The following is a 22,821-nucleotide window of genomic DNA, read 5'->3' as shown; positions in this document are numbered from 1 at the left end:
GTCCTCCATTCCTGCCCAGCTGCATTCTTTGCCTTTGTGAATCCTGTCCCCTTGGAATTCAGACGATGTCGATGGGGGTGGGAGAGGACAAGAGGGGAGGGAAATGGAGGGCACTGAGTGACAGAGCGGCACAGAGACTGTAGGCGAGGACGGACTCGGCAGAAGGACAGGCAGCAAGAAAAGGGCAAGAAGAAAAGGATCCAACAGGAGCTTAAGGAAGAAGGCTGAAAGCAGGAGGGAGTCCGATAAAGGGGGAGGTTTGTGTGTGTCTCATTAGATTATGCTGTTTCCCAGGGGAACTGCTATTATTGATTGATTGATTGCAGGCCCCTCCCCATCTCCTCAGGTCTCCTGCTATTGGTGGCAATTGATCTGGTGTCTCTTTGGGATATGATAGCTTGTGCATATTTAATTTGCCTTTCATTACAACCACTCAGCATTCATCAGGAGGTTTAAGGCAAAGCTTATGTTTGAGCAACAAAGGTTAAATGACACTTTCTCCTTAAACCTCAGGGGACCAAGTTTGGTTTTGGTGTATATAATGAACATTCCTGTTCACAATACAGACTGATATCAATTTATTTGTAGAGCTAGGGAGTATGGTCAACAGGAAGGTTCACATAAGTCCACTACTATCACATAAAATATCAGTTTTCTTCACAATGCAAGGCTTTTCTTTTCATCTCAGAAATCAAGAGATAGAATAAGTTTAAAAATGTGAAAAGGGAAATAAATGGCTTTAGAGGTGTAGTTTTGGAGGCTGCTGGGCTTTAGCTGCTGCTTTCAAAGAGGGAGCTCTCTGGGGTGTTATAGCAGCCTCCCTAGACACTCATTCATATGCATGCAATTTTCTTTATTCATTGGCTTTTCTTATTAATTGGCTGTGCTTTTTGTGTGAGAGAATGTGTAAGTGTTGAAGAAAAGAAACCTAACTTTTTGGGTTCTCTCTTAATCTTGGTAATCTGCATTTCTTGTCTTTGTCAGTGGGGGTGCGGCTCCCATGGAGAACAAGTAGAGTTTAGAGTACATATGACTAAAATCTTACATTCGGATGATGACATGGATCACTTTGTCTGTAATTTCAAGAAGTAGTCTGTAGAAAATTAGAATGAAATGCATATTTCTCGGAGTGTGGGGAATTATATACTCAACAAATAACAAAAAAGTTTATTTCTTTGAGTTCGGGAAAAACATCTCAAACTACCCGATCAACAGCATGCAGTGAGTGCAGGATTCCTCAGCACAAAACAGCATTTGCAAATTCAGCGTTTTCATGTATGGCCATGCGACAGTGGAACACATTACCAGTTGAGCTACTAACAGTTACAAACTATCACACATTTTCCCACATGGTGAAAAAACAGCTTCTCTCTAACCAAACCTATAGCCATAATGTAATGTGATGTAAACATGCCTAGAGTGTGTGTATGACAGACTGCAGTGGAACGAATAAGAGCAAATTGTTAGATGTGAATGATTTTTTTTTTTTTTTTGTATGGATGGAGTTATGAAAATGCATCTTATACTGCTCTTTGTATGTTTTAGTTTCATCAATGTCTGCTTTTTAATTAATAACATCAGCCTGCCCAGGGACTACAGGTGGAAATTAGCATTAGTGCTACAACCTGGTACAATACAGCTCTCTTGTTTAAGGTTAATATATATTGTGCATTGTTCCTGTCTAAATAAATAAATAAAATCAAACAAAATATATGAATCTGTGAAATATAAGAAATTTAAAAATCTTAGTAATAGTAGGCATACTAGACTAAATATAATGCAAATACAGTTAAAAATATTAAAAGTAAACAGAAGTCTGGGGTATAACTGTTAAATACAGTTGTCTGGTCCATTCCAGATTTTTTGTAGACAATGGAAATGGTGCTTAGAGGTGCACGTACTTTGGTTTGCCTTGACTGGTCAGAGTCATCCTCCTGTTCAGAATTAGCCCATGTGTGTCTGTGTTGAGTGTGATAAGCAATCAGACATTTTCCCATTGTCACATGATAGATACCATCAGCCCTCATTAACACTTTCTGTATCACAGATGTATTGTCCCCAATTGTTGTTTTTGCAATGCGTAGTTGTAAAGATTCTATCTGCAAGCACCAAAAACCACTATTTGGGTGGAAGCACAAAGCATTGTAATTACAATAGGAGGACACAGACTTGTATGCAGAGGTGTTAGTCATGTGTCACTCCAAATAGCCAGAGAACAAGGTTTTTACAGGAGATCTGTGAACATATTTCTGTCCATATTAGGATATTGCATCTAGCTATGTAAAATAACTTCCAATGGACAGAAGCCATAAATTTCCTTTGTTGTCAGGTTAAGCTATTTATGTTGCATTCTACATGCATTGACCTGTACAGTACTCACTGTATCTTTTACAGCTCTGATGGCACTCAGTTTACGTAAACAGTTACAGTTGTATTGAATGACAGTAGATGTTGTACAATGACAAAACTGCACAATTTCTGAATTCTCCTTGACACATGTTCAGCTGTAATAAGACAAAGATTAATGAATGAATGTAACTGAATATTCTTCTCATGCCTTTCCAGGTGTTTCTGTTCTTCTGTGAATCCTGCTCTGTGCCAATCTGCAGGGAGTGCAGCGTCGGTCGTCACATGGGCCATACTTTTGTGTACCTGCAAGATGCTGTGCAGGACTGTAGGGCCATCACCATCCAGCTGCTGGCCGACGCTCAGCAAGGACGTCAGGCTGTGCAGGTGAGATAAGAACCCTCACAGAACCATTAAAAGAGCAGTTAGTCTTACATTTGGAAGACACAGAAGACCTCCAGTTAAAACAGTTACTTTAGTTCTGTGCACCATTGAAAGCACAATCATTTTAACTGAACAGGAAGGCCAGATAATTGCCTGAAAAAGGAAACGTTGCTGCAGCTGTGTCTTCCCAGCATCCCTCCACAGGCTACACCGCTATTACGTGAGATCAGCCTGAATATGTTTGAGAGTGACCAGGCCTGTGCTGCAGAGAAGCCTGGGGTTAGAGGTGTCCAGCTGGTCCTGAGAGGGGGTGGGTCACATGGGGTGAGGTCTGGCCGGGGGCAGGGCTGAAGGTCAAAGGGGAGGAGTAGAGAGGAGGATGGGGGGAGGGTGAATGAGATATTTAAAGGATTGCAGAGAAAGGAAAACTCCCTCCTCTTTTAAAGAACTGAAACACTTTTCCCTACAACTATTCACTCATCGCTGCCTTTTACTCTCTGTCCCACACACTGCCTCTGCTCATTTCATGATTTTAGAACCCCCCCTTAGATTTTAGCTTATACAGTGAAACAACCAATGAGTGAAAGATGAGCTTAAAGACTACATTTGCATTTGCTGACATCCAGAAGCACCAGATGTTACTGAACTGAAAGAAAGGCTTTTCATTTGTCCTGAAATTGTCCCTTTGATTAATTGATTCCTTAACTGACAGAACAGTAAATGCAGTGTCCACTGAGCTATGCTGACCTGCAACATTTTGAGGCTGTGCATTCACACCATTGTTTCAGTTAAGGAAATGGTTAACACACGAAGGAGGAAGGTGCATCTGTGTACTCCAGCAGGACATCCACTTGTAAAAGCATTGCTGCATATCACTGCCAGTGGTCAAAGTACTTTCAATTTTATTTATTTACTAGGGTGAAATGCCATACATTGACTGGTCTCAGCTTTTCAGACGTGGGATTTTTGCTTTTATTTGTGTTAAGGGCTGGGGAACAGAGTGAATTGCTCGTCTTGTCATTCACTGCGAAATGTCAGTATCCAAGAAATAAATCTGCTTGTAACAAGATGGTAAGGCTGCTTCATGGCTGTCCAGCATAAATAATGCAATACCAACACCGCTTGCTGTTCCTCACCTAGGTGCTGCTGGCATTTTTACATTTGTCATTGTGAGATAACAGAATCCCAGTGTTGAGTTTTGAGCCATTTCCTCAACAAAGCATCTATGTAGGTAAAGTCAGGATCACTGCATGGTTTTTATATTTTCTTCATTGGCCCCAAAACACAACGATTTTTAATATAGTTGCTATCTTAGCAACATTAATGCTAAACACTACCCATGCTGCAACACGTTTTGAAATTAATATTGGTGAAGCTGGAAAGTTTGGATAATGCTATAATTCAGAGCCTGAAGCAAGAATATTACAATGAACTTTGGTTTTATACCTTTTTCCTTATTGATATTATATAGGAAACTACTAATTTTTGTAAGTAGTTTAAGTTTTTCATATTGTAAAATTGATTTGACTGTAAAAATGCCTGGATGCTTGAACATAAGAATTAAAACAGACTAATTAGAAGCTAAACCATATTGTAAAAAATAGGTTTTTATTATGTTTATGTGTTGTTAAATTCCTTTTAGTGTGTAGGTCTGTCACTTTACCATCATTGTGTTATCACAATTATATTTTATTTGAGCTGACAAGATTTATTTTGCATAATTGCTTAAATTTACCTGCATGAAAACACCTGGATACAAGCAAATGCTTCCATAACTGTTACACTTCACTTTCCACTGTTTAAGATTTTACTGGTGCTCTTTTTTACCATTATTTCACAATAGGTATTATTGTCATGTGTTCTCCTTCTGTAATTATGATCTATTGTGCTTCCACCCAATCAGTGGTTTTTGATGTGCTCATTAAAAAATGTCAGTTCTCCTTTTTTGTTGGATTACATAACTTATGTGAGTAAAACTATTATTCAGCCAGTACAATGGTTTAAAGTGAACAAAAACTTGTAGATCGACAATTAATCCTCATGGCAGCCTTAAGCACTGGTATCAAAACCATGACACTGGCATCAAAGCATTTTGACTGATAGGCAGCCCTATTTGTCATACCATCCTTTGTATGTTACATGACTGTATATTTTATATATTTGGAAATTTTAGACTTTAGGCGTGATGCACAGAAACATCGAGGCCTTTATTGCACCTGAACGACAAACTGAAAACAGTGGTTTGTTGCAGAGTAGCAGATTGTCTATTTTTTACCTTCTTTACTTGGTAGATCCACAAGTAACAGGAATGAGTCACAAACGGTAATGGTGTCTAATTTGCCTGGAAGGTGTGGCCATGTCCTGACCTTGGTAAAGAAACATGAAACATTAACGGCTGTCCACTAAGGTCATGTGACATGCCCAGATCTCCTCGTCAGGACTTGTGTCTCCTCTATCCCTTTCTCAGTTTGACCTTTGTGTGACTGGGTCACACTTTGTAATGTAATGGATGGGTGCTTATGTCACTCTGGGTGTTCCTCAAATTCCAAGACCTTCTATCACAGCACAGATCTGCTCAGTTAAATTGCAGACTGTCTGCCACATGTAAAATAGATCAAACCCATCATGCTCACCTGTTCTTAAGCAGCTGGAATCAAAACAACAGCCCCATATTTTATTTAGTGAAAAGCGGCTCGATGCAGCTGAGTCACAGGGACCCACGCCTGCCATCTGGCAAAATGTTGCTCTGGTTGGTGTGTTTGTCCCTCGGTCACAACAGGAGTAAATGCTGACGCCAGATAATATGCAAACATACACACTCCTGTCCCTTGAGGTAGGAAATTTCCGCCCTCTCCGCACCCATTATCTGTTCTGACCTCTGACCCTGGACTAGTGACCCTCTGGTTGGCCGGAGCTCTGTGGTTCTGCAGTATGATTGGCCAGTTTGACCCTCTTTGTGCTTCGAGCTTTGGTCTTCTGGGAATGTGGAGAGAAAGATAGAAATCAGGACGTGTAGATGCAGACTTGTATCATGAGACTTACAAAGTGGTAACATAGAAAATAAAGTGTGGGAAAGCAAAAGAGAAATCTGGGCAGCATAAAAGAATTGAGATGATTTCTGCTGCCCACCTCAAATGGCCATGCAAATGAGAAAAGGCTCCTGCTACCAGGCTTTGTTCTCCAGAGGTGCTGTGGGGGGTGGGCAGTAATGTGTCTTAAAACAGGGGTTACAGATCATGACCTATAGAAGTTTAGGTGACCTTTGATCCCAGGAGCCGATATCACAAAGGAAGCCTTATCCCACCGCCCCTCTGTTTCTGTGAGGTCTGATTCAGCCTGTGACCTCCCAAAAATGCCAGAGGAAAGGCCAAATAAAACACTAGGGGAAAGGGACAGAGACAAAGAGGAAAAATGTGCATTTAGCTTTAATTGTGGGCTGTAAAAGCCTTAATCCTCCAGACATACAAATTTTTAGGTAATTAATAGTCACCTTTTTAGTGCCTGTGTTTTTACAGATGTTGTATTTTTACTGCATAGGCAGATGGTACAAAAAGATTTCTCATTACTGTAAATACACTCATCATAGATATTTAAATATTACTGTTTTACAGAGGTAGATATTCTTGATCTCGACATAGAAAAAGGAACTTGGAAAAAGACAAAAGAAGAGAACTTTTCTGTCACTATTTCTAAAGGGACTGTGAATAAGAGGAGTGGGCCTTTTGTGGTGTCAGGTGACTTGCTATTCCTGACCCATGTTTCCTTTTCCTCAACTGAAAAAAGGAATCGGTCACAATAACTGAGCAGGTGTTTGTGCATTCATTTCCCAGGATGATGCCACATGCACCATCCTTTCTTTAAATGTTTCCTGATCCTCTACATCCTGTTCCTGAGGGTCATCTGTATCCCATCTGAATAATAAAACAAGCTTGGCACGGGTGTATTGGGGCATTGTGACATCCTCTTGTTGATGTGTTCAATAAGCCTTTGTCAGGATGCAACACCAAGGACACATTTTCATCCTTACATCTGATGTCTCTCTTTTAACTATGTTTCAATCAAGATATTATTATCAGGTCAGAAAAGGATAATTGGAAATGGCAAAATCTGAGAACAATGTCTTTAATTTAGCAAAGGATTTAACACTTGTAGTGGGTTTTGTCTTTCAGAGAATGTTACTATGGTCAGTGGGAGATGGAAGCACCTTTTCTGAAGAAATTCTGATGTCTGCTTCTGCTTCTAGATAAGAAGCAATTTTCAGTTCTCTTTTCTTAAAGCATGCAGTCATAGTTCTTAGAAATTCTTGAAAACCTTCCCCCCTTTTTCTCTTGTATATGTTGAAGGTGAATGCTTTTGTTTTCTTGTTTGTCAAGGTTTTTGTCTTAATGAAGCAGACAACTGGTGATACCACCCATTTATTTTAAGTTTGAGCATTCATGCCTTGTCTACACTAATGTGGATATTAGATCAGACATGTTTCTCACAGTTGAGCCTCTCATTCATATGCTACATCCAATATTATCCACACTTGAGTCCAACAGAAACAGTAGTTTGTATTTGTATGAGTATTTGTACCAGTTTGTCATTGTTTTTGTGTCGAAGATATTTTGTAAAATAAAGGTCATGTGGATGGATTTTTTTTTAAATTGAGTAATAAGATATTTGGTGTGTGTGTGTAGACAGGACATCAACACCAGAAAATAGCTCTGAACACCTCGTTTGTATGTGTATTATTAAACTATTTGCCTCAAAATGCAGTGGGTAATGGCTCTTATATTTATGAGAATGAATAATCAACCAGTTGGTGAATATTGTGACAGTCCAGTCCATGTATGTTGTGCCTCATAAGTAAAATCATTGTTTGTTTTTCTCAGCTAAGCATGGAGAAGGTCCAGACCATGGCAGAGCAGGTGGAGATCAAGGCGAAGGTGGTGCAAACTGAAGTAAAAGCCCTTGTCCTCAGACACAAGAAAGCGTTGGAGGAGAGGGAGTGTGAACTACTGTGGAAGGTGAGTGGCAGCCATCATTTTTGCATTTTGTTTTGTCTGACCTCTAGCTGTAAGACTGATATTGATTCGATATTTTGGTGGGAGATTTTGCAATGATAATTTTAATGATGGTGTGTATTTAAAGTTACATCTGCCTCTGACATGTTAAAAAATGCACATTCCCCTCCCCCACCCCGTTTTGATCTGACAGATCTTCAGTTTGTTCAGGTCAAAGGGTCATAAAGAAGGTCTTCACTTATCCGTGTTCCTTCTTAAATCCCACTCCCTCACGGCAGGACTCATTTTTTTGTCTCTGACCTGATAAAGTCATCACAGGCAGCCATAACTGTCACTCACAGAGTCCTCTGACCGACTGACTGTTGCACCACACCACATAGTTACACATTAGTGGTATGTGTGAAACATGTCCCACCTGTCTTTGTTTTTTGTTGGCAAATATACTTTCTGGTAAGAGATGAAGGCAGTAGAGATTTTCAGGTAGGGCATTGTTGACAGACGAAAGTAGGAAGTAGGAGAGTAAGGTGTCAATGGATTGTATTTGTCATTTGAAGCTTATAGAGATGATTGTATTGTTTGTGTGCTATCGTCTCAGCCTTGTCATCACAGGAAGTGCAGTGGAAAAGCAGGGCAAATGAACAGCTTTTCTTGCTTGATACATAAGATTATTTACCACCAATTGCAATAATTCTTGATGAATTGACCAGACACTGAATTTCCTCCACTTACTGTGGAACACACAAAAAAGAGAAAATGCAGAAAAGGGAGATTGGGTAACAACTTGACCTATGTAGTAACTGTGAGCTCAGAATCATGAGAAAGGTCTGTCACCAATCCTCAATGCTCCAGCACACTGTTAGTTTGTGCTGAATTTCTATTGTCTCCAGTTCTGCTTGATCGTTCTCTTCCTTACTGATTTCTTGTGTTCATTCTGAAATTAAGAAAAAGGGGAATAATAGAAAAAAAAAATCATTGCTCTTCTTTTAATGGTATACTGTGGTTTGGAAGCTGAGCCGAGTCCTCAACCTCAAAATTCTTTTCATGTTTTTTTTTGTTTTGTTTTTGCCCCAGTAGACTTTCTACAATCAGTTTGGATACAATTGTGATCTGTCAAAAAGGGGTGTGGCCCAGTTCTTGTGGTTTGTATGCTGTAGAAGATGGTAGACTAACAGATGATCATGGAGCCCATTCAGATTTTTTCAACGAATTCAAGAGTTTTATTTCGAAAGTTAAGTTAACAATTGAATATGATGATGGAACTAATGCTAATGCTCCTAGCCACAACAGATGCTACTTTACCGGCTGAAATGCACAGTGAGATCAAGGCTGTCCATTTTAATGTAAAGAACAAGTTCAGTGGGTTTGTTGAATTTAAGAAAATATGGATTTTTTTCTTAAATAAAAAAGCCTAATGAGCTTGTTCTTTACTCTTTCTGAATTTTTTACACTGAATTTTTTTGCCTTTTGGACCAAACAAAATACATTTAGGGAAGCCATCTTTTAGAACCACTTCTCAACATTTTTTGGATGTTTTACAGATCAAACAGCTAATCAGTTAATCAAGAAAATGATCAACAGATTTGTCCGCAGTGAAAATTATCGTCGGTTGCAGCCTTATTAATAAAGCCAAAATGACCAGTCGCCTTTACTGACAACGGTGTCAGAAAAACAGAAACAGAACCCCGGGAGGCTCTGCAGTGACTCAGTACTGCATTATTAAAGTCAAGAGACTCATAGCTGAGAGATGACAGCAAAGGTGCTAACTGTGACTCACAGGTAAAACATGAGACAACTCGCTGTTTGTGTGTGGGTGTGTGTGTGTGTGTGTGTATGTGTGTGTAGGTGCATCTCACGTATATTACTGTGTGAATGTAGGGCAGGAGATGTGCCGGCATGTGAGAATGTAACTTCCAAATAGCTGTTACATCAGAGAACATGAAGGCCTCTCTTGTTTGTACTCCGTCACTGTGAAATACATCTAGCTGTGCCATTCTCCTCCTCGGGGTGTTTTCAGCCACGGAACTCAAACCACCAGTGTGTTCATCAGAAAGCCCAGCTCCAGTCTTTGTCCTCATTGACTACAAAGTGTAACTCCGTTCTCACAGATGCAAATTGCAGTTCCACTTGTGCCAAGGATTAACAAAAGAGCCCTCTCTTTTAGACCCTTTGTTTCTTTCAGAGTCCCTCCCTGCTATCAGAACGCCTTCCAGAACAGAAGTAGTCAGGCTATTGTTCTGCACTTTTTTGTTTGGTGATGGCAAGTAAGGGCTCGGTCCTTACCTCTCAGGTTCTATTACACTGTTTAATGTCTTTTTTTCTCATTGGCTGTAACTTTATCCGTCTTCCCATGGTAACACATGTCAATTTATTACCTATTTTTCCTTGTTGATATATATGTATATAATGCTTTTGTTGGTGAGCCTTCAATGAAGCTACCCATTTTGATATCCTCCTGAGACCTGGCAATGCACTTTCCGTCCTCTGTAGGGCACACAAGTTTTACATCTTTATTTATTTTATTTATGTTGACCTCTGCAAAGGACATTCCATAAAAATAAATTAAATTGTCTGAATATTTTTGCATCATGCTGTTTTCACCCAACACAATTACTAATTATAATAAATAATAATTATTATGTATTATATATAATTGTACTGTCTGGGGACTCATCAGGATATCAGTGTTTGAGGAAGTGGAGAGAGGCATTTTGTGCCATGAATGTAAAACACAAAAACAGGGATGCACCATCAGTAAATCAGCTGCTGTTGGCTCTGTTGGTTTACCAGTAAATAGGATGACTGTCTCAGTTCACACTAGTCATATTTATTTGTTGTGTTATATTAAAGGTTGTTTCATGAGTCTGCATGTGTTACATAATGAACTGAAATGGAAGGCAGTGGGCTGTGTAACATAGAAATAAACCCAGGCACCAGAAAGGGTTTTCGGTTTAGTGGCCCAGTCATGATAGTTATGCACTTTTTACATTGCACTGATAACTACTGGCGTAACACCTAAACTACTCTACAGAATAGCATTGAATAGAAGGGCATAGAGTAGCATTTCATAGACTTTATGGTCATTATGGCAGAGCACAATGAAATTGTGGGTGCTCCTTGCGACAGTACAGAATTGAAAACAAAAAAAAAAATCCTACAGATTAAAAAAAAAAAAATACACAATTTATCAATTTATATAGAAAAGCACATTTTCAAATAGACACATTAAAAAATTTGCTCAGTGGAATATAATTAAATAGAAATAAACAAAGTATAGATGAAATGAAGTAAAATAAAGCAGAGGACTCTTAAGGTGCACAGGTTTTGCAGGCTATGTTGTAAAGAACAGATCAACACACATAAAAGCACCATCTACTCATGGTTCCATTCTCCTTAGAAAATGGTGTTCACCATTTGTAAGAGCCCATGTACCTGGCTGTAGGAATGTAGTCCTGTGGGGGACATTATTTTCTCCTGTTGGCCTCAAGCAATTTCATTGTCCTGTGGTCCTTAGTCAAGTGATATAAGCCTTAGACATAGACTGATTACAGTTCTAAAGCCTTATGCTAAGCTTATTATTATAAGCTGTGCAATTAAGCTTCCATGAAGTTATGGATTTGGTTTGTATTTTTCCATTTCTTCTTCACTTGCTCCCAGACTGTTTCACAGTGCCAGAGCTTCAGCTAAAAGAATATGGGTCAAATTGTCTTCTATGTCATAAGAATATCATGTAAGCAGCAAATTAATATAATGTAATACTCAACTGAAATAGTTGTCAGATTGACTTGTAGTTTAACGATGAGGCAGTGATAATGATAATCCTATTAACTTACATATTCACACAGTCAACAATGTGTCACTAGCTTTCCTTTGTGGTTTTTACTGCAGCAGCAGTCTGTATGATATTCTGAAGTTCCTCCTGTTATTTTAGGATTATGGTATGTCGGTCTAGATCTGATTAGGTTTGTGATTTGGTGTTTTGTTACCAACACTGTCAATTTTCTATGTGAATATGCTTATAGCAAGATTCTGAAATGTGGGTCAGTATAATGAGCTGATAAGTACAGATATTGTTAATGTGATGTTAAACAATGTGAAACCAGCTAATGAAAAGATACCTGTTGAAGTTCATAATATAAGCCTCTTGAAACCCCTACCAGTTACTTGCAAATGAAGAAGGCTTTTGGATGACAGTCCACTGGCCTTTCGCTAAACAACCTTTACTATAACCTTGATAATTGAGCATTTACACACAAACACATAGAGTAGTCTTCTCATCTTTCCTCCCAGCTGAGAGGTCTGCACAGCACTGTGAGCACATTACTGCCACCCTCTGGACAGACCTGGTGTGACTCCATGGAAGTGTTGGTTAAAATCTGTCCTCTCACATTCAGATCCGTCTGTTAAAATTAAGTCGCAAAAAAACAAACTCAACAGTAACTATAACATGTTAAGTTGCACAGTCATTCTTGGTTGCACAGACCCCTGATAAAGTATTAAGGGAACCCTAGAGTGGTACCTGAAATACTTGCACCCCTGTTTTGTTTTGTGTTTTGTTTTTTTGTTTTTTTCTTATTCTTCCTACTCTTGTTTACCTACTCAAAATGTTTTTGTGTTCTACCTTCTGCCTCCCTTCAGGTTGAGAAGATCCGTCAGGTGAAGGCCAAGTCTTTGTACCTGCAGGTGGAAAAACTGCATCAGAGTCTGACCAAACTGGACAGCACCATCGCTGCCGTAAGCCAGGTGCTGGATGAGGGACGCCACCTAGATGTGCTGCTGGCCAGGGAGCGAATGCTTACCCAGATCCATGAACTGAAGGCCCTAAGAGGCCTCCTGCAGCCCCAGGAGGATGACCGCTTTATGTTCACTCCTCCAGACCAGGTACATTACACCACTTAATGTTTTTTTCACTCAGTTAAAGAATTAAACTGTTAACAGTCTGATATTGTGTTATAAGTTGATTTAAAATGTGGAAAATTGATTAAGTCATGTTTTTACTTTAAATGATATTGCAAAGTTAAAAAGATTTCATTTAGGCTTCCTGGTTTAGTTTTTTTATTTTGAACCTAAATTGAGTGTAATTTTATTGGACCAAAACTTTAAACTCCAATTCATTATACAGTCTAGTATTATTTTTAAGCCAATAATTTAGCCATTTAAGGAACATAAAATGCCCAAAGTGGCGGTTCCCCCCCCCTCTTTTGTACTAACAAGGTACTGACAACACATAAATGTATGTAATTTAAAAAAAAAAAAAAATTAAGTTTATTTGCTTGACCAACCATCTACATATTGATGAAAACATTTAATTTCAGATTACTTCAGTAAACTTGGAGACGCCATTGTTTCAAAAAGAGATTTTTTTCTTTATTGAACTTCAACTTTTGTTTTAATTAAAAACTGATTAGAACTTAAATTCATCTTTGGCAGTGCAACCCAGACTTGTTTTACAAATCAGAAACAATCTATCGACTCTTCTCTATGCCACCACCTCAGGCTCTGTACATAGCCATCCAGTCCATGGGCCTGATCAGCAGTGGAGCCTTTGCCCCTGTCACCAAAGCCCACGGGGAGGGTCTAAAAAGTGCGCTTCGTGGCAAGCCTGCCTCGTTCACTGTGATTGGATATGACCACGATGGCGAGCCACGTCTCTCTGGCGGGGACGCAGTGTCTGCGATAATCATGTGTGTTGCCGATGGAAACCTGTCTGCAGCAGAGGTGACAGACCACCAAAATGGCTCCTACACCGTTAGCTACCTGCCTAAATATGAAGGGGAACATCTCGTGTCGGTGCTGGTCTGTAACCAGCACGTCCAGGGCAGCCCCTTCAAGGTGATGGTGAAGTCGAGGCGGAGCTATGGGTCCCTGGGCTCCCAGGTGTCATCGTTTGGGTGTGAGGGTGAGGGAGATGGTCAGCTTTGTCGTCCCTGGGGCATCAGCGTGGACAAGGAGGGATACGTGGTGGTAGCTGATCGCAGCAACAACCGCATACAGGTAGAGCATCACCTTCATTATCCATTACAAATGTGCTGTTGGCTGAAACAGGCAGTGTAGTTGAGGAATAGCAACTATTGGGTAAACAAGATTAGTTTGTTTTATGTTAATTTTCTTTCAGTTTCAGTCTGGGAAGACTTAATCTGACAAATAACCAACAAAAATGCTTTAAACCAGATTAAACCAAAACTTGCTCTGTATTTAACACAAATCTCCTGCTAAGTATAGAGCCGCATTCATTTTTTTTCATCAATTTTTTTTTAATTACTTCTAATTTATTTCACTTTTTTGAAATAAAACAAGGAACAAAAGTTAATTACTTACTGATCCTCAGTTTTATTTTTGGTAGACTATTTCATAAACAGATGGCAAATGTAAGTTTATGAATGTAATTTTAAAAAAAATTATAAAAAGGTTAAATCACACATGTTGTCTTTATCTATAAACTCCTAACATAAATAATTCTAAGTAACACTCATTAAAAGAGACTTGCGACTGCTGATCTGTCATGAAAAAAAACAAGCCAGGACATTGTTACAACTGCTGTAAATGTTTTTTCCTTTGCTTAATGAAGATATAAGTTCTGTATGTATTTAAAACATTTGCTGAAAGGAAAGTGTAGTCCCCATTTCAGGGAGTTGTTAAAAATTTAAGTTGAATCTTGCTGCATTTTTTTTTCAAGCAGGTCAGTGTTGAAGCTCTACGAGAGCTTTTACTGTAAGGGCTCTGCCATTAAAGGGAGATCAATAAACAGTGTTCTTCTGGTTCAATACCTCCTCAGATATTCAAGCCTTGCGGTGCCTTCCACCATAAGTTTGGCTCTCTGGGTTCTCGGCCTGGTCAGTTTGATCGTCCAGCTGGGGTTGCATGTGACAGTCAAAGACGAATCATTGTGGCTGATAAGGACAATCACCGTGTACAGGTACGAAAACCCACATAGATACAATCACAATGTTCCTCTTTATTTCTCTTTTTATAAATAAATGCTGGGATCCCATTGGTAGATACAGACGGGTGACAAATTAGATGGAAAACCTGATGGGAGTGGTCTCCTCAGGCTGACAACACATCCATCTATAGGGGCGAGCAAAGTTTACTCCATTTTATGGCCATTAATACTATGACCATATAGAACAACAATGACAAATGTGTTTTGAATGGCCATGAAACTGCCTGCATAGAATCGGCGATAAAAGAAGAAAACACAAACACTATGATCCACCAAATTTAAGTAGCACAAATAAAGTCTTTGCAGGTCTTTGTAAACTTTGCAAACTGAATGTATAGGTATAGGATATAACATTAAAAAAAACACCCTTTAATTAAAGACATGGTCTTACTCTTAATGTATGGGTCATTGGTTTTCAAGTTCATCAAATTAAATAATATTATTTTAAATGAAAAGCAAGTCCAAACTAGAGCGTCACATGACTAAAAACATCACACATATTTACAAATGTCCACAGATATTCATCTTTCAGTCTCTATATTAACATAAATCTGAATATATGTGAAATATGTGCAACAGTAAAAACAAAAGTTTCAGAAAAAAAAATTGCTTCTATAAATCAAAGAGGTAGTATTTAGTGTGACCTCCCTTTGCACTTAACATGTCTGACCTTTTTGTTCAGACAATATGAGATTCATTCATTGACTCTAACCTTTAGAACCCATTTAGCTCAGTTTTTTTTTTTATTGCATCTGAAGAAAAGAGAATGAGAAATAAATATTTGTGCTTATTTCAACCCTGCAAAAAAAAAAAAAAACTAAAGGTGGCCCAAGACTTTCACACAGTACAGTAATCTGACAACAAAAATTTACTGGTCAAGGCAGCAACAGAATAAAGTGCAAAAAAATGTGCATGCATAAAGATAGATTGCATAGAGGCTCCCTGAATGGTTTGAGTGTGAATCATACCCTACGACCTTCATGAACACCAGAAGTCAAACCCGGCTGAATACTGCCTGGAGGATTTTGGCAGCTGTGGTGGCCCAGCACCTTACGAAGACATCTGTGTTGATATTTGACCTGTAACTTGTCACCCGTTTTGTATAGTCATACAAACAAAGTGACTCAACAGAGAACATACCTCTGCTAAAGCTTAATCTCACAGTGTTGGGAGAAATGAAAAAAATCATGTATCTGGTTTAGAGGATCTGCCTTTTCTGGGTCTGCTCCAGAATGCAATCATCACCACTGGCCCGTGCAGTAGTAAGACAAGTTTCACAAAAGTGGGTCCTTGGTTGAGTTTAACAGCCACTGTATACAATTTCTTCAAAGGATATGAAAATGTGTGAGAAATGAGCATGAGTTCTAACAGCATACTAGCTTCTGAGAACATGTAAACTCATATAGACATGGGTAAACACGTAGCTCCACATGTTTCCACTCTGCACTGCATATGTAAACATGTTGGACTTTAAGATATTTGCTTTGTGTGACAGGTGTTTACTTTTGAGGGCCAGTTCCTGCTGAAGTTTGGGGAAAAGGGTACCAAGAATGGGCAGTTCAACTATCCATGGGATGTGGCTGTCAACTCTGAGGGTAAGATCCTTGTCTCCGACACCAGAAACCACCGCGTGCAGCTCTTCGCCCCAGACGGCTCTTTCCTTAACAAGTACGGCTTTGAAGGGGCTTTGTGGAAACACTTTGACTCTCCCAGAGGAGTGGCCTTTAACCACGAAGACCACCTGGTGGTGACCGACTTCAACAACCACCGGCTCCTGGTCATTCGGCCTGACTGCCAGTCAGCTCGCTTCCTAGGCTCTGAGGGTACAGGGAACGGGCAGTTTTTGAGGCCCCAGGGTGTCGCTGTGGACCAGGAGAACCGCATCATAGTGGCTGACTCCCGTAACCACAGAGTCCAAGTGTTTGAACCAAATGGAAACTTCTTATGCAAATTTGGCACACAGGGGAGTGGCTTTGGACAGATGGACCGCCCCTCTGGTGTGGCTGTGACGCCTGATGGGGTCATTGTGGTCGTGGACTTTGGAAATAATCGTATCCTCAAGTTCTAAGAAGTTTTATTTTTGCATTCTCTTCCTCCGTTTGCCCTTTTGCATTTTTTTGATGAAGGAAATGGAGGAAAGAGAATGAATCAACAGACACAACAGGGGGAGAGCCCACAGAGGTTTCAGAGCACAACACAGTGAAGGGAATTTAAAAAATAAATGTCATTATTTGTACTTTTACACTGACATTCTCCAAATCAGTGGTGTGTATGACAAAGACAACTCTACACATTGATAATCAGTCTCAAAAGAGCCATTCTCCCTTCTCTGCACTCAGCTGCTCTGAATCCTCTCTGTAAACTCTCCTTAGGTTTTCATCTCAGGGAATTTCTCACTTTTCTTGAAATCTTGTACCCTCTGCTCCATACCTACCTCATTTAGCTCTTTATGAATGTACTCATAGTCACTGAGCAGAGGTTTAGTCCGTGAAGTTTTACAAAGAAGAAAAGTCTACCTCTATACTATTTAAGAGAGACAAAATAGACTCTTCAGTTGATATTTGCACAGGATTAATGGAATTCTTGCTGTGCATTGAAATGAGTTAAGTGAACCTCCTGAATGTTGTTGCTGAGACAATACTCAGACCGCTGTAGAGGCTGCATGATTTGCTCTCATTAGAAGGCTCTGCTGGGAGAGGAAACTAGGGTACAGTAGTGTACTTTCAAGTTTTTAGGCCAGACAATATGTGCATCGACTCTTGCCTCCTTGTGGCTGTATGGAGTTTAGTGTCATGACAGAAGAGTGCACGAAGCGATGCCAAACTTGATAGAATCTAAATTAGCTCAGGTCATGGTAGGACTGATTAAAATGCTCAGTCCTTTACAGGCTCTCCCTCTAGCTTTACTGGCTAATGATGATAGTGGATGCTAAATTTGATGAATTTATCCGTGAGCAAAAATGTTTTGTTCAGGAAATCATCTCCAAATGATCCCCCTAATGAGTCCTGAACGTACCCACAAAAAAGCCCTGTACTAAAGCTATCCAAAGTGTTTGATCATATATTTTCCCGACACCCCTCAACTGTGTCTCATAAGACTGGTGAAATAAGGAAACCTGTGTAATTATGGTCCAGTCAGTCACTTAAATAACTAAGATCATAAGATTATTATGCAAGGAGAGCTGTGTTTCCTCCAAAGGGAGAACCTACCAAAGGATTCTGCAGATGAACTCTCCAGGATCTTGATCTATTAGTGATCTTAACGTAGAGATTTAATCATATAATAAATAGAATGACACCTTTTTTAATGAGTCACGCTGTGTGACAAACGCCTCAGAAGTAGGCACCTATAATTTGGCTGTCCAGAGGACATTAATGACATCAAAATAAAGACCTAACTTAATCCTTTGGATTTAGATTGTGCTAAGAATGCCGCTCACTTTGGCTCCTGTGGCCTAGGACTTTGTCCAGTCCAATGAGAGGGTGTGACCACAACGCCCATTCCTATTTATTGATGCTCAGAGTGGAGGAGACATTTCCAGATGGAGTGCTAGTAGACCTATCCTCTAAGATGGAGGTCTTTAGACCAGCTGCAGGAGTCAACTAAAGTTAGAATTACTGCACAATGGCCAACTAATGATTTGGCAATTAATGGAAATAAAATTCCCTTTAAAATTTTTTTGTTAACTAATCATTGTTGCTGGGAAGTCTGAAGTTCACAAAACTCTTGGAGTTGAGTTCATAGGAGTTTATTGTGCATCCTGCTAAGACCGAGGCCCCAGCAGTCTGAGGCAGGTTTTTGTCGATCTGTAGAGATGTTTGTGTAGAGAACGGAGGATACCTGCACCAAAGAGAACCCCTTAGCCCCCTTGTTGTTTTTTTCTTTTTTTCTTTTTGTTCCCTCCAGTCAGCTGATGCCCCTATCTAAGACCCTGTGCTTATCAATATAGAGTGTTGCAGGAATGACATGACATCGACTTGAATCCCTTGACAAAAGGCCAATGAGGTTTATGTTTGCTACTTATAATTGACACATTTTGTTCAGGAATACAGTCTTCACAAATGGCCACTTAAATGTAACTGCCTAAAGTAGAAGGCTAGTGCTAATGCTCACATGACTTAATATCACCACCAATGAGCTTTTGTGATTTGATATCATGTGCTTACCTCTTCTACAAAAACATATTGAGTGGATTTCCATGATCAGCATAATGATATCCTCTATAATTTCATTTAACCGCTTGTTAAGATGCATAAAGATAGAAATTTGTGTCAAAAAATCACTTAAGCTCATAAAGGTTCAGTAGGTAAGATCTGTGTTGTGCATGGAGCTGGTTGTTTCTTCGCTAACTCCAGTCCTAAGGTAGAACAGTAGAGTAGGGGCATTGAAAACCTTTGGACTTATGCCGGCTTTTCCATTAAAACCCTTACCCCCATTCCTGAGACTGGAATCCATACACAGACTAAATTTAAAAAATCTGAGACAACTGTTAGCTTATAAATGGAGTTAGCTCACCTCAAGAACTAAGTAGTAAACATAAATTTCACGCAATCACAAACAGATCGTACATAGTGAACCGTATTTCAGCATCCTAAAAAAAACGATCGGGTTCAAGATAAAAATGCTAACTCATTGCAGGATTTTACGACTCATTTCGGCAGCACTCTATTAGATGACCCACAGGCTCAGAGTAGCATTTACAATTAGCATTCGTATTCCAGTGAAATAACCAGATGTTAACATCATGTCCAGTTTTATAGTGAAAGGACTGGGAAGTTTTAAATCCCCTTGCTCTTGTTGCAGTCTGTGTCCCGCCAGAAGCATGTGACAATTAGATATCCACTTCCTTAACTCCAGCAAAGCATCTTGGGACCTATGAAAAGATTCACAGACGGGCCCTCACCTTTGAGAGGGGAGTCCGTCTGCACATGATCAGGATTTTGCATCCTCATATCACAGATTTCCTGTACCTCATCGATTTACACCCTTCTCTCTTGTACCTCTATTCCTGAATACCTCAAGTGTGTCACACAGAGCTGCTGTTTAAGCATTCAAAACTTAATACTTTCATGTACCTCTTTCTGAATACCTCAGTTTTTACTTTTTTATTTATGCATACCTCATCAGATATTTATACTTTACAAATATGCCTCATTCTTTGACTCTTACAGTACAGTACATGTCCCATAGCTCTAGGACCAAAGATCATGGTACTGTTTCAAGTCGAATTAAAAGATGTATTAATGGTCATCCCTCCATCTTATAACAGTGATTAGCTTTTCGTTTGTTTGATCTACTGTCAATTGCCTGGTAAACTATGCTTTTTGTCATTAAGAAACCAAATATTGCAGATGAAAGCATTGTGCCAAAATGATCTGTGAGAGTTCTGTGCCAAACAGGGTTGGCATTTGGACCACACTGTGTCACTGGACCATTATATCATATGTGAAATCAGAGTATGTGGGGATGAGTTCCTCCTCTCTGATTGGATGCACTTAAAAGGGCTGGGCCCTTTTTTAACTTTACCTCATAACCATGATAACCTCACAGATTCCACTTGTACTTTGTTACTGTACACAGGAGGTTAGAAGAAGAGGACACTGCCTCTTATAAAGAGTTAACTTCACCAGTCTGCCTTCGAAGGCACAAGACTTAGCTCAGATTTCAGCACAATTTTACTGATATTTCCATGTGGATTTTAGGATGCTTGATGTAGGAAGACCTCCAGATGAGTCAAGCATTATGTGGTTTCAAAAAAGAGGATTATGCCTAATGCATGACAACAGGCTGGTTTATAATTAAAGTGGAGCTTTTAGCACAATAAACCAGCCTAGAGTCTATAGACCCTACTGCTTTGAACCCAACACCTACTTTCATCCATAAGATTACGTTTGCTTTTCAGTATTACTCTGTGAAATGTACGCTCATGTTTGCATCAGTTTTTTTAAATTAAGATTGCAGAACTCTATCTTTAAGATCTTTAGGTCTTCACTCTTAAAGAGCAAAAAATGTGTTTTTAAAGTTTTTTTGTTTTTTCATTTTGTTGCATGCTTTAAAAAGTCCTTTTATTATACAGACCTCTCTCAGATAGGTGTTGAAAACTCAGATGATGTGGGAAGCTGATTTTTTTTTTTTTTTTTTTTTTTTTTTTGGGGGGGGGGGATTGTTTTACCAAAATATATACCCAAAGATGTGTATGTGTGTTAGATTTGGATGGAATTAACTTTTGACCTTTGCGATTGTATTTCCTATTCTCTTGAGACTTTGCAGAGCACACGCCTAGATTCCTCCGGACACTATTTAGACAGTTTTCAAATAGACGCAGAAGGCTGGTGTGCCTCTCGACCATTTGTGCTTAATTTCCTCTAAGTTTCTCTAATATACATACTATGGATAGATCTATTAACATCACTGACCTGTCACACTCACTCGCTGGAACTTTAGGAAGTTTTCCTACTGAGCATTATTTACTTTTTCCAACATTAAAGAAGCCACATGATGACCGTTTACGTCTTAGGTCTAATAATGGGAGCCAGCTCATTGTCATGTGAGAAGCAGTTAGGTTTCTCCAGCACAAACTATCACTCAGCCTGACTTCAGCTCTCCAATGGCGGTGATAGCTGCTGAGCATGTGATTGATTGACTGCACTCCTGTTCGGCAGGGTTTTTTTTTTTTTGTTTTGTTTTGTTTTGTTTTTAAATCAGGCCCCTGTGTTTTTGTTTTCTTTTGTTCCTTTTTTTCCACCGCATTATTTCTGGCCTATCACGGCTTTTAAGAGAAAAAGCAAAAGCCGCTCCAGGTGATGTGTGCAAGGTTGTAGACCTCCTGTTGATTGTATACTCTAAAGAAAGAAAAAAAAGTTTGGAAAATTTTGAAAGAAAAAAAATATAACTCAGGTAGATCTCAGCAGCCCTGCACTGCAGGTGTCTCATGAATTGAAACGTGTCCCATAGTGATATATGTAGTGTATTTTTTCCCCCCATGTCTCAGTACTAGTCTGATTCTTTGTGTGCCCATTTACATATTATAAAAAAATTATTTCTCAATCTGAAAAATACTTTTGATTAGTTTCCCCTGATTAATCTTTTTTTTTTTTTTTTGCCAATTTTTTCTCTAACAAAAGTACAAATACTTAACACCACTTGACGCTCATTTGCCCTTTTAGAATGTATTTTGTGAAGAAAAGGGTTGAATGGGGTCTTGTTGATGCACACTCTCCACAACCAGCTGTTGCTCTAAGACCAAAACATGACAGAAACCGTGTAACATCCTTCCTGAATGTTCCACAGCAGCAGTAAAGGTGGAATCACAGTGGAACCTCGGAGGATAAGTCGGCCCCTGGCGTCCATCTTGTTCCTGTCGTGTCTGTCTGAACAGCAGCTGGTTGTGCGCCGAGTAGGCGTTCGCGTTTGTGCTGCATCTGTGTTGTTGAAAGCAGAAATCCACTGAATGTATCCTCCTCACAGTCCAAGAGGCAGTGGCGAAGCGGCCTGGCCGGCTGAGTTTAGATGGGTGCTGCTGGTGCTTCTTCATCCAGGCTGCCTTGTGTGTGTTTGTGTGTTTATCAGTCAAACAGAGTGTGTTTGCAAGCACATGTTCCCTCCCTTGATGTGCATGCACACACGGTGCTGAATGGAAAGCACAGATGTCAGGTCTTCTGTCTAAATAAGGCATTGGAGACGATAATATATTGGCCAGTGACTGCTCTCACTGTACTCTTTGGACTTTAAACATTTCCTATGCAGTTTTTCGTTTGTTTTTGTTTACACTTAAATAAAGTTGTATTTCTTTGACTCCACACTGTATGCCTCGTGTTTTTATTTTGTTCCATTGTCCAATCTTTTTGACGATAGAGACATGAGTTTACTTACTGCATCAGTTAGTTAAATAACCTGTTAAAGCTGAAACATTATTAGCCACTGCAGTACTTATTCATGGAAGGATCTGAACTATTTGCTTAGTTAAGTCCAGGTAGTGACTTTTTTTTTGTCCAGGCTGTTTATTTAACTCTTAACTTATGCAGTAAGTAGCCTCTCATGTCTTTAACATCAAAAGGATTGGACAATGCCAGGATTGATCAGGGTCATCAGACTTGTGACAGAATGGTTCAGGGAGAATGAGACATCATTACTCTAATTTGGGAT

General features: G+C 39.5%; 1 protein-coding gene across 1 annotated transcript in view; it reads left to right on the top strand.

The window, feature by feature from the left end:
• The window catches only part of trim71 (tripartite motif containing 71, E3 ubiquitin protein ligase), a 38,833-nt gene extending 16,354 nt beyond the window's left edge, over window positions 1-22,479 (top strand). Inside the window, exons 3-8 of the mRNA XM_030147835.1 lie at window positions 2,566-2,733; window positions 7,605-7,739; window positions 12,372-12,614; window positions 13,230-13,727; window positions 14,509-14,649; window positions 16,172-22,479. Coding sequence (XP_030003695.1) covers window positions 2,566-2,733; window positions 7,605-7,739; window positions 12,372-12,614; window positions 13,230-13,727; window positions 14,509-14,649; window positions 16,172-16,744 — 1,758 coding nt within the window. The 3' untranslated portion in view covers window positions 16,745-22,479. The remainder of the gene's footprint in view (window positions 1-2,565; window positions 2,734-7,604; window positions 7,740-12,371; window positions 12,615-13,229; window positions 13,728-14,508; window positions 14,650-16,171) is intronic.
• The last annotated feature ends 342 nt before the right edge of the window (window positions 22,480-22,821 follow it).

Source organism: Sphaeramia orbicularis, chromosome 11, assembly GCF_902148855.1.
Source record: "Sphaeramia orbicularis chromosome 11, fSphaOr1.1, whole genome shotgun sequence".
NCBI classification, from domain to species: domain Eukaryota; kingdom Metazoa; phylum Chordata; class Actinopteri; order Kurtiformes; family Apogonidae; genus Sphaeramia; species Sphaeramia orbicularis.
This window is presented reverse-complemented; position numbering and strand designations above follow the sequence as displayed.